Source organism: Cavia porcellus, unplaced genomic scaffold (genome assembly GCF_034190915.1).
Source record: "Cavia porcellus strain 051 isolate PalLab524CR breed Dunkin Hartley unplaced genomic scaffold, mCavPor4.1 scaffold_18, whole genome shotgun sequence".
Classification (NCBI taxonomy): Eukaryota; Metazoa; Chordata; class Mammalia; order Rodentia; family Caviidae; genus Cavia; species Cavia porcellus.
This window is the reverse complement of record NW_026947501.1, coordinates 41,441,534-41,454,393: the sequence shown is the minus strand read 5'-3', so window position 1 is coordinate 41,454,393 and position 12,860 is coordinate 41,441,534. Positions and strand designations below refer to the sequence as shown.

Here is a 12,860-nt window from a genome sequence, read left to right as displayed (position 1 = left end):
TAGTTACAAAGTCAAATTATAAATGTAAATAAAGATATAGCAAAATGAGAACTTTTAAGACTGGATTAGGGCAAACTTACTCATCTTCCATATTCTTGCCCTTGGATCTGAGGACCTTTCCTAAACCCTGTGCTATTTTCCTCTGTTGTATTAATATATCTGAGCCGCTGTAAGTGAAACTTGAATGTTTTATGAATTTAATGTGTTTATATCAAAAATCAGAAATGAAACTATTCAAAGCAGAACAAATGGTTAGTTCAGGCTTATTAAATGAAAAAAATTAAAATACATTTTTGGTTGTCAATAATAGGTCTGGGCAAATGTAAAGTGTTGAGATCAGTTTAACAGTGTGCATTGGACACAATATTCCCTGAGATGTCAGTGCTAAACACTGGTCCAATCTCTTATAAGCATTTTTATATTCCAGCATTTTGCATGCTGTATGTATTTTACAAATTTTTTGTTCAATTTGTTTTCAGCATTCCTGAATCTAATATCTGTGTAGAACATTTGTTGTCTGTCATTTCTATTACTTTGCATTCAAACTTAAATTACACTTTTCTTTTGTATATTAGAAATCTCAGACTTTGTGGTCTAGTGGCCCTTGAAAATTAAATCATAGAGTTTGTTGCATATTGAGGATGGTCTTGTGCTCCAGGAGACAGGTTTTCACTTGGGCACCTCCTCTGTCAGGCTATCTTCCACTATTTTCAAAGTGGATGAATCCTGAATCAGGTATTTTTTCTTCTGAGAAAATATTCTTGGTAGTTTTGGTCTATAGTCATGATTTTCTTGAGAGTTCTTCTTTGTTCTCTCTCCATTTCTCAGCTTATTTAGAATCTTGTTTTTAGCTCCTGGTTGTAGGAAGGACAGAATGCTGTTATCCTTTGGCTCACAATTCAAATTCTCAGGTTCAATCTGGGTACAACAGGATTCACAATATGAATCCTCAGCCCATCTTTTGCTGTCCACCTATGCATGAGATGAAAATTGAGTATCAAGTTTTTCCTGTGTTATTCAGTAGCTTCAAGGTGAAAGTGTCTTTGAATTTTGTACATAGTTTTTTCAAAGAGACTAATAAACTTGCCTTAGAAAATGGCATCTTCTTGTGTTTCCCTTTCTTTTCTTCATCCCTTTTCTCTCTTACCTTGTTCTCCACTTGTTCCTATTTCTCCCTGCTGTGTTTTTGGTCTTTTTTTTTTCTAGTGTTCTGTAGTATTTCACAAGTCTTTTTAATATAATGCAGCTAGCCTGTGATTTCTGCCAAACTAAACCAGTTTAAATACATTTTTTTACTTGAAACTAAGACTTTCTGTCATGCCATCTAGTGGATGTGCAATAATACAGCCTCTAAATTGACTTTGTTTTTTTTTTTTTTTTTTTTTTTTTTTTTGTTTGTTTGTTTTTCTTGTCACACAAACACATTTTCTGTAATGGTATTTTTGGTTCTTGTTTTAATCAGTTCCTTTCACAGCCCAGTACCCCTGCAATTTACTTCCTTATTTGCTAGTTCCTTTGCATAGGTCACTCCCAGTGCAGCTGCAAAGATGCTATAAGAAGAGCCTTCTCAATAGGGTCTGAACTGCATTGCCACAGAAGGGACAGCAAGATGGTTTGTCAGACCCCAATGCTCCTGACTGTGTTTCTCTGTGTCTCTGGTGAGAAATTGGAAAGCTCCACCATCTCCACAGAGTGATGTCATTGTAGCATTAAAAAATAACTTTAAGAAGTTGAAAACAATGACTATGTCCGATAAAAACATAAATATGTGTTACCACAGAATAGCTTTGTATATACTAAATGTTTAATTGCAGTATTTATATTTGAAATGTCTTTTATGTTTATGCCTGTGTGATCACCATTCATTCCTGATTGCAGGTGTCTGCAGTGACATTGTGATGACCCAGTCTCCAGCCTCCCTGGCAGTGACTCCTGGAGAGAGTGCCACCATCCACCGCAAGTCCAGCCAAAGTCTTCTATACAGTTATGACAACAAGAACTACTTAATCTGGTACCAGCAGAAACCAGGGCAATCTCCCAAACTGCTCATCTACTTGGCATCCACCCGAAATACTGGGGTCTCAGACCGGTTCAGTGGCAGTGGGTCTGGCACAGACTTTACTCTCACCATCAGCAGGGTGCAGGCTGAAGATGTGGCAGATTATTATTGTATGCAGACTTACAGTGCTCTTCCCACAGTGATTCAGCCTCGTACATAAACTTCCTCTCAGTATCGCCCCAGCTGCTTGCTCACTACAAAGCCCAGGGCTTCAACACTTCCTCCTGCTGCCTGAGCGACCATGCTCTGGTGTATGCATGAGATAGTTTGCAGAGTTTAGTACAAATTAAAGCCACTCCTTGGTTCTTGATTCTTTTGGTATGAGAAATTCATATGGAAAATGCGGAGCTCTGGATTAGTTTCATGTTCTTTATGTTTTTATTTGCTACAAGCTCAGATAATTTAACATATGAATTTCTTTATTTTAACAGTTTTGGTGATATCTAGAAGGGAGAGACTAAGGCCAAAGGGATCATCTAATTCTAATTTTTTTTTTTTTTACCAATCTCCATACTGATTTCCAGCATGGTTATGCCAACTTAAACTCCTGCCAATATTGGAAAAGGGTTCTTTGCTCTGTAGCCTCACCAGTTTTTGTCATTGTTTGCTTTCTTGGCAATAGCCACTTTCTTGTGGATTGAGATGAAACCTTGTGTTGTTTGAGTTTGCATTTGTTGAATGACGTTGGGCACTTTTTCATATATTTATTTGCTGATTATATTTCAGATGCTCATTTTTGGAATCAGCCACAGAAATCTATGCACACTCTTTTATGTGGTGAACTTTTTGATAACTCAATCTTGGAAACAGCTTATATGCTCTTTTGCAGATTAATGGATAAGGAAAATGTGTTTTGTGTGTTCAATGTAGTACCTCTTTGCCATACAGTAGAATAAATTAGAGTCATTTTTAGGTAAATGAGTGCATCTAAATAATTTTGTATGAGATTGACTGGACACATATGTTTAAATATTGCATTGTTTTATTTAGACTGGAAACTCAAAGCCTAAATAAGGATCAAGATGGAGGACAGATTATAGGAATCAGGAAGAAATTGTTCAAAAGGGAAAGTAAACAAGGGAGGGGACATAGGGTTGAGAAAGAAGGAAATACAGATTAAAACTATGCAAAGAATGGAAGGAAAGCAATAGTAAAAAGTTCTGTAAATAAAGAGGGGAAGAATGATTGAGTGAAGGTAATGGGAAAAAAATAAGCGTTATGATACGCCATGTACTGGTACAAATGGTCTATGATGAATGTGATGATTATTCCTGGCAAGAGATACTGATACAATTCATTAAAATAAGAAATTTCATCTTTCTACAGTTCAGATTTGGTGGGAAAATATCCAGACATTCTCATACCTCCAGGAGAGAGTCTTTCCCTTGCCTTTCACGCTGCCTGATGTCCTCCTCATCACTTGGCCAGTAGTCCTTTTCCTCTAAACAGAGCCAGCACCAGCTCATCTCTCTGACATTTCTTGCAGCATCACACCTTCCTCTGTAGTTTAATCATCTGACTTCACGCTAATGATGAGAATAACTGTGTGTTTAGCTGAGCCTGCCCTCCAGTCCCCTCATCTCACTGGAATCAACCAAATTCAGTGTTTGGGCATGGAAACCTTCGAGTCTCTATGGGCACAATGAACTTAGTATTTGCCATTATAGTCACATTAAAATGGAATTGAGCACTTACACTGGGGGCATACTAGGAAGCAATATTCTCATACTTTTCAAATAGTGATTTGTGATCTCACAAGCTTTTGCTATCCCATACTGAAAGTAATATTCAGTATGGGCATCTGAAGAAGCAGAACATTTATATAAGGAGCAGGAAGCAGTGTGATTCAGGTGAGTCTGAGTTGAGTGGAGCTTGACCATATATGGATCTTGGGAGCGTTCAAGGGTGCTGCCTTGTCTTATAACTTCAATATAGTTGTGAGCAAATAGCTTTGCCTTTGCCAAATATTATACAAATAGGGATGCAGAAAGAAGTTTGTATTGCATGAAAATTTTGCCTTTTAAACATTACTTAAGCAGAAAAAAATTTATAACTGAACATAAAATCCATCTCTGCACTTATTGGAAGTCAATCAAATGGGCATAATATGTGAATTACAAATATATGGGAAAAATTCAAGTTTTATCTGTGACTAAAGATTTTCTTAGGACAAAAATTAAAGATAATTTCTATTCTGGGGCACTACATAGAACTGTTACATTCTAGGTTGGGTGATATCTTAAAGGATACTTTGCACAAAACCAAAACACAGAATTTATATGTCTCTTTCTTGTTTTTATATTCCTAGGTCCTTGCCCATGCTAGGTAAGTGCTTTAACAGACCTACATCCTAGTCACACATCTGCCTGTTTCTTATAAGAGTGGTGATTGTGTGTGGAATGTCTTGGGGGAGGCTGGTGTGTGACCTGGGTTTCAGAGAAACTCTCCACATTGCTCACAGAGAGAGGCTGCCGAGGTGTTAGCCATAGTGATGCCATCAGGGTCTTGGACTCAGCTTAGGCTTGTGTGCTCAGAAACCCCTGGCTGCTATTTCTGAGCTGAGTGGAATCCTGCTAATGCCTGCCCACATGCTGAGATCTTCACTTACAGCCTTCTGGTAGCTGAGCAGTGGCATTTCCTGTGCAGCATGCTTTCTCCCAGCAGTAAGAGCCATACTATGTGTGGTGAGAGTTTAGTTCAGAGACAAGATTAAAATCTGCATCCAGTGAATCTCCTGTGAGTTTCCATTTCTCACTTGAAAACTAGGAATGATGAAATTGCCCTGAAGGATGAATAGCATTGCATATGTGAGTTTCTTAGCATTGTTTATGTAGATCCAGTCACATGGAAAGCAAATTTATAAATAGGAATAAATGAGAACTTTCTTTTGCTCAGTACTAGCATATTCTTTTTAAAAAATCAAAATAAAAGTGAAATTACTTTCTTTCCTTAATTTGTCAAATATTTCTCATTGTCCCAGGGAACTCATTCACAATTCTAGGGCTCTGCCTGTGACTTTGGTCCTTGACTTCTGTGTTTGGAATCTGTGGATAAATGTGAGATTTGTCAAGGACTGTATCCATAGTCAGGCAGATGGAAGAGACGGGGCTGAGTGGACATGGAATGGGTTTTTCTTCTCTCGCTTCTTTGTGGGATGTAACCAGTTGTGGAAAGGACTTTCACAGCCTAAGAATGGGCTCTGTAACTGAGGTGCACCCATAGTCAGAACTGGCATATTCAGGAGTTCCTAGGTAGTGACAGGGCATTTGTCCTCCCCTTGCTCTGATATCAGTGATTCTTTTTGTTCATATGACCTTGTGCTTCCTTGATGTCCAGCCAGGTGACATTACTTCTTCCATGTAAGCTCAGATTAAATCCTCAGGATGACCTCAGCAGCCAAAGCCTGTTATGCCTTTTCTAAGGGGTCATTTTTCCATCATCCTTGTGGCTGGGAAAATTTTACGTTTGCAATCCCATGGAAACGTTATTAGAATCCCAATGAGTTACTTCCTATCTATCATCTCCAGTGTAACTCACATCCAGAATAAAGACACTAAGGTATATTTACAGTGACAGGAAACCAAGGGGTCTTGAGCCCATTCAGATGAGAATTCACGGAACAAGGCCTGAGCTGAGCACTAAACCAATATTTAATAATTCATGAAAATCTGACTGGCTTGAGGATGAATGATGGAGAGAATGACAGGAATTATGTGACTAACATGATCTGCACTAGATAGGTAGTAAGAAAATACCTCTGCAATATGTAAAGAAAATGGTGTGCAAAAAGACCAATCTGTGTAACATGAATGAGGTCCCAGTTCATGTTTGGGAATCAGGTACTTTAGATCTGTGGTGCAAAGTTTTTTTTTTTGTTTGTTTGTTTGTTTTGTTTTTTTGTTTTGTTTTTTTTTTGTTTGTTTGTTTTTTTTGCCTCTGGAAATCACAACCCATTATCTTGAGGCTCAGACCCAACTGAAACTCTGGTGGCATTTGCTCTACCCTCCCTCTATGGTCAGCCTTTTAGAGGGTGATAGGATTATTTCCAGAAGATGAAAAATATTTCCAACAGATGAGGAATATAAAACAAAAGAGGCCTTTGTTCTGGGAACACGGGGAGGGAGGACTGGCATGCTGGCCTCTAGAATCTCGCGATCTCTCTCACAGGGACACGTGGCATGGGGGGATATAAGTAGCCTAAGCTTAGGGCAGTGCCCTAAGGCCATTAGAGATGCACAGGTATTTCATTGGCACACGTTTGGAGGCAGGGGCAGGTTCCGAAGGGTGGGGGGGGGCTATAGGGCTACAGGTAAATCTCTAGGGGCGGGGGAGGCAGGAGCTCCATAATTCTGGCTGAGGCTTTTCTGGCTACAGTGTCCGGTCTGGGTCAGCAACCCTTTCAGAGGGGGACACAGGCGAAGAAAGGCAGCTGTCACTTGGCTTCAGAGATTACACATCAGTACTTCAACCAGCATCATTTACATTGCTCAGAGCCAACTGAGGAGGAAAGGATACATCTTAGTCAGTTCTGTACATTGATAAAGGACTCGGGTTATATTATAGTAATGATAAATTATTACACAATTCTCACCTGGGTGTTCTCTCCTTCTCATTTTCAGTGATGGCTTCTCCTCATCTCCTGACACATGTGTGTTGAGGTCAGGTGCCAAAGCACAGCTTGGCTTCTGCCATTTACACTCTTTTATTCTTGATCTCCCCCAAATTGTGTCTGTTACTTAGACTACTTTGCTAATCTTCAGAATCACACATATACCAGAATCATTGCCATTTAGATGTCCAGTGATATGCTATATTTCTAATATATTTCAATTCAGTCCTGATTCACAAAATCCCAAACATACTTTTATCTGTTTTCCCACGTAAGAAGCCATCTTCAAATTCTGGTGGCTGAGAATTATGTGTATAGCTAGCATCTTAAGTTTTACTAGTCTCTCTTACCTTGTGTCCAGTATGGCAGGAAAGCTTATTTGTTTTGCTTTAGAGTATAACCACAGACTGCCCATCTTTCTCTAGAGTGGCCAATGGGTTAAGGTCTTCAGCATAGAAGGCACATTGTGATTTCTTTGAAGTATCAGACTATAAAATATAAACTAGGTTTCATAGTAATAAACTACTATAAACTATATTTCATAGTAATTTGAAAATTTTTTCCAGAGCCTAAAATCATATAATAGATATTAACGATTCCTATTATGAAATTATTTCTGGCCTGTTCCACATGATATGTTGGGGAAAATGGTAGTCTTGGTAGAGGATGTTCAAGGAAAACTAGAAACAGACTATTGAAATTTACTTGCTGTCTTGAATGTGAGATCAACAAGAGGTGTATACTGCTAAATTCTAGAATTACAAATTTTCAACTTCTAGTTATATGGAGAAAATTTAGAAACAATGTTTCTTTTGGGGCAAAATCTTGCCATGAACCAGTCTTCCAGAGAGACAAAAGTCTCTGACTGTGTCTCTGCCTCTGTCTCTGTCCCTGTCTCTCTCTCTTGATTTATAATTGTGGAAGTTTCAGTCCCTTCCTGTTGGCTTCCTGGTTTTGTGTTGGAGATGCAGCACATCGTGGAAGGGATTGTGTAGCTTAGCAAGACTTGCTCAACTCATGACTGAGGCATGAAAAAAGAAGATACTAATGTACCATAGCTCCTCTGGAGGGCTCTCTTTTAAAATGTAAAATGTCTTACTCAAACAACCTGAGCAAATATTTTACTACATAAATTAAGATGTGTTCCTGGGGAGGATTCCAGCCTATAACTTTTACAAAGGTACCAGAAGCGCTTAGTAAATCTCCGGGGTTAGCACTAGGTAATTTTGCCTTTGGTCAGTGTCTTCTACTAGACAGGAGGTACACCTGAGACATGTATGAGACCTGAGGTTTATGCTGGGTAAAAGTAAGCATTGCTAGTGGTAGCACTTGGGTTGGCCTAAGACTTTGTTCTTACTAAAAACTGAAGACATTTTCTTTACTGCTTCTATCAAATTTGGAAGAGAAAATACACTACAACTTCCACGTGGTGTAATAGGGGGCGATATGAAGCCAGGTAGCTTCACGGAAATCTTCCCAGAGTGTCCATTTTACATGAATGTGCTCTGCAGAAATATTATGTTGAAGTTTCATCTGAATTTGTCATGCAGAAATATGTTACAATTCACATACACAGAATAAAAAGTACAAGTCTTTCTATAAGAAATAGATAAGGTTTTTAAGAGAGGCTTTAAGCATCACTTCAACATTGGAAAAGAGGAAATTTAATTCCTAGTGGAAGTTATTGGAGCAAATGATTTACATTTATATAAGTTTAAAAACAGATTTACATTTATATAGGTTTTTGGCATAGACTTTAAAACGAATAAGTCTTGAGGGAAGATGGAAAGACACAAAATTAACAGTTTAAAAGTTTGAGGAAAATCTCATCTCTGGCAAGAACTAAGTGACCTAATGAAGTCATTTGTGTCTCGGTTTTCATTTTCTCATCTCAATCATGTGATAAATGAGGTGTGTTTCTAACAGTTATTTTGTTCCTCACTGAGATGAGAAAGTTAGTTGAGAGGTCTTCCTTGGAGTGTCAGGAGGCTAGTGTGATCACCAAAAATCATATGAACACATGGATACAAACTTCGATAGGGTTCAGTTTCCAAGTGATGTAGTTTTCTGCTTTTTTCCCTACACAATGCCTGCAAGAAGACGGGGTGCACCTGCAAACAAATTCCACCATAAAATCACCTTTAGAAATGTCTTATTTTTAACTACATATTAATTGAATTTTACAACTAAGTAGTAAGAAAATAAAACACAGTCATTAGTCACTACCAACAATTTGGTTTTATTTCATGCATTTATATCTTACAGGATGGGCTGCAGTATATGATTAGCTCATATCTCATGGCCCAGCTTTGAGAAGTCTTTTGCAAATAATGTTCTCTACACACATATACTCCACCACAGCTAAGTCTGTGATGTGCTGCATACAGTCACTCTAGACTGGAAGTGATGTATCTTCCACCAGGTTGTGTGTGCACCACTGGGGTGCATGGTCCCTACAGGTGCTGTAGAGAAGGACAGGACCAGAAAACTGTGGGTGATTGTGCTTTAATTTTACCTCAGTAATAGTATTCTTTAAAATCTCTGTTTAACCAACTGAAAATTAAAAGAAACAAAGAAAAATCATTCACATTATTTTGGCTAAAAAGACTTAAACATTAGTGTTTTTATACCTTTATCATAATTCAAAGACATTTCAATGCTTTCACTGTCTTCTTCCTGACCTACATCATTTTATTGTCTTACATTTCATGTCAAATTATATTCTTACTTTGTAAAATATTGTAATAGTTTTATAGAGCCCAAAGACATGCACGTGTATACTAGTATTTTACTTTAACTTACTCCCTGCATTCTTTACTTTTTTGTTTTTAAGTAAAAATTTTGACTGCAAATGCAGCAGCTTAAAGCACAATTTTATTCTCTCATATGTTTTCCATGAGTGAAGAATATGGGATGTTTCAAGTCGGTTTAGAATGGCTGGAGCTGGCTCAAGGTTTTCTGTGGCTTTCTTAGGCACAATGAGTCACAGTCATCCCAAGAATTCACTGGTGCCTTTCAACATGAGCCACTCATTGCCTGGGGGTTAATTTTGGTGGTGATGGGCAGAGAACATCACCTTTCCTCTGTGACCCTCTTGCTTGTACTGCCTGTGTGTTCTCACTAGGTGGCGCACGTCTTCTTCCAGACCTAATTATACTAAACAAGAATCAGAAACCACAAATATATGGACCTCAGTTATGAACCTTCTGAGAAAGAAAATAGGAAAATAATAAGATTTGTATAGTTTAAAGGAAAGTTAAATGCTTAGTTATAATCTAACTAAGAATATTTAAAATCTGCGTAATAAAAACTATAGTATTCTGGAAAATGAGATCAAAGACCATGTTGCAACATCAGACAATAAAAATGTTATTATTTGTTGGTGGAAATTGAAATTCAATACTGTGAAAATTGCTATGCTATTAAAGCAGACATCTATATTTAATGCAGTACCCACCAAAAATAACAACAGCATTCCTAACAAAGGTAGGAAAACAACCTTAAGTTTTTATTGAACCAGACCAGATCCAGAATAGCGATTTCAATCTTAGGCAACAAGAGTAAAACAGGAAACATCACAATACCAGATTTCAAGAAATATTACAAAACTACAGTGATAGAAATGGAAAGGTACTGGCTACAAAAATAGACACATGGATAATGGAACAAAAACGAGGATGCAGAAACAAATCTCATCACATCCATTCATTTGGTCTTTCAGAAAGAAGTGAGTGACACTGGATGACGGAAAGAGAGCCATGTTAACAAATGATATTAGGACAACTGTGTACACCCATGAGACATTTGACCCTAAATCATGTTTCTCAACAAGTGATAATATACAATAAAAGAGGATCAACAGCGTGGGCTTTAAAACAGAAACACAGAATCCGGAAGATGATATAGGTAATGACTTGAGGACATATGGGCACAAAAACTTTTTGAACAGAAACCCCGTTGAGTGAGAAATAATGTCAAGAAACAACAAATTAAATTGCACCAAATTGAAATTTTCTGTGTAGTTAAAGAAGCAACCACAAGAGGTAACACACTGTGTAGAACGGGAAGAAACCTTTGCCCTGTGCTCATGAAGAAGAAGACTAATACTGACAATATGTGAAGAACTTTAAGAAATAGACCTGCTAAATAGAAGATTCAATCAAAAATAGGCAACTAAAAGGAACAGAAAAGTTTTAGAAAAGCAAACAGATAATAAATATACATCACTGCCTCTGAGAAAAGTGCAAATTATAACAACACTGAGATCCCATTTTGTCCAGAAACAATGCTTCCCTTATAGAAATCAAATGATACCAAATATTGGTGAGGCTGTGGGGAATAAAAACCACTCTACTTTGCTGGTGAAAATGCAAACTTGTACAACCAATGTGGAGCTCTATGTGGAGCTCTTTTAGCTGCAAAAAGCTAAAAATAGAAGTTCTGCTTTACTCTGCTCTCCTTCTTCTATCTGTCTTCCAAAAAGTGTTCAAGATATCATTTTACAGTGATTCACGCATACACATGTTTATAGCAACACAATTGCCAAGAATTGAATTTTGAAAGCAGCTCATATGTCCATCCAGAAAAGTGGCTCATACCACAAGCAAAGTTTGCCTCGTAAACCATACTTAAATGGAAATAAAAATTTTAAAATATAAAATGGAGTTCTAAGCTTCTTTGGAGCCAATGAAAAGTACGTAATAATATAATTTGCAAACATATAGGACATGATTCAATTTGTAACTCTGACTAAAGGTTTTCTTAGTGTAAAAATTGAAAATAATGGGTTGGGAATTTAGGTCAGTCACAGAAGTGCCTGTCTGGAAAGCACAATGTCATGAGTTAGATACCCAGTACAAAAAAAAAAAAAAAAAAAAAAAAAAAAAAATATATATATATATATATATATATATATATCTTCAGGCACTTCACAGAAGCTGTCAAATTCTGTGTTTGCTAATATCTTAAACTGTAATTGAGTAAAAAATAGAAAATCAACTTAAATGTCCTTTCTTGCTTTTGCAGTACTAGGTCCTTGCCCATGCTACATAAGGGCTCTAACAGAGCAACATCCCCATCCCTTATCTGCCTGTTTCTGATTCACATGGTGCTATGCATCAACAGTCACAGGGGGAGAGCCTGTGGCCTGGGGCTCAGATGAACTCTCCACACTGCCCTCTAAGGGATGCTGCCTAGGAGATAGCCATGACGATGCTATCAGGGTCCTGGACTCACCTTAGGCTTCTGACTCACAAACAACTGGAAGCTATCTCAGAGCAGAGTGGAGTCCTGCTAATGCCAGCCCACATGCTGATGATTTCCCTTTCATTCATAAAACTAACCATCCTGTAGCTGAGCTGTGGCGTCTTCTGGCCAGAATGTTTTCTCCCAATGAGAAGTGTACTATGTGGCATGAAAGTTTAGCTCAGAGCCAAGAATAAAATCTTAAATTGCATCCGATGAATCTTGAGTGAGTTTAATGTTTCCATTTCTCACTTGAAATGTTGAAATACTAATAGCTCACTAACAGCTCTTATAAATTTGTCACAGTGATGAGTAAAATGTCCTGCATAAATTACTTGGCATTGTTAATTAAATGCAATCCCAGGGGAAGTAAATTTATAAATAGATGTTTAATGACTACGTTCTTTCACTCAGTACCAGATTAATCTTTAAGAACAATTAAAATAAAATTAAATTAGTTTCTTGTCTTTATTCTATAAAACTTTACAAATCTTTTTTTTTTTTTTTTTTTTTTTTTTGCCTTGCCGTCATAGCGTCTTATCTTGAGCCTGGAACGCAGCTGATATTCCTGCAGTATTTGCTTTGCCATCCCACTGTGCTCAGCCTTTTAGAGGGAGACTCAGGTGAGGAAACAGGCTGCCACTTGGCTTCAAAGCTTCCACATCAGCACCTCAGCCACCCCTATTTACATTGTTCAGAGCTAACTGAAGGGAAATGGAAATGCTTAGCCAGCTCTGTGCATATCAGCACATGGTGATAGGGCCAGGTTTAGCTAAGTTGTGTGTAATTGCTCTTTATTTAAGGAGTGATATTCCACTGGTCCTCTGCACTTGCAGTTTAGGAACCTGGAGTTTGGTATTTAACTGTAAATTGTAGCTGGAAATCCTGCATCATCACCTGTAGGTAAGAGTTTTCAGAGGATCAGCATTCTCTTGAGATAGATGGCCT

The 12,860-nt window shown here is 37.7% G+C and overlaps 1 gene segment (V, D, J or C); it reads left to right on the top strand.

Annotated features, from left to right (window-relative positions):
• The first annotated feature begins 1,503 nt into the window (after positions 1 to 1,503).
• On the top strand, positions 1,504 to 2,234 carry LOC101788530 (immunoglobulin kappa variable 4-1-like). The segment is given in 2 exon segments: positions 1,504 to 1,658; positions 1,879 to 2,234. Coding segments are annotated over 2 exon segments (390 nt in total).
• Positions 2,235 to 12,860: the final 10,626 nt, after the last annotated feature.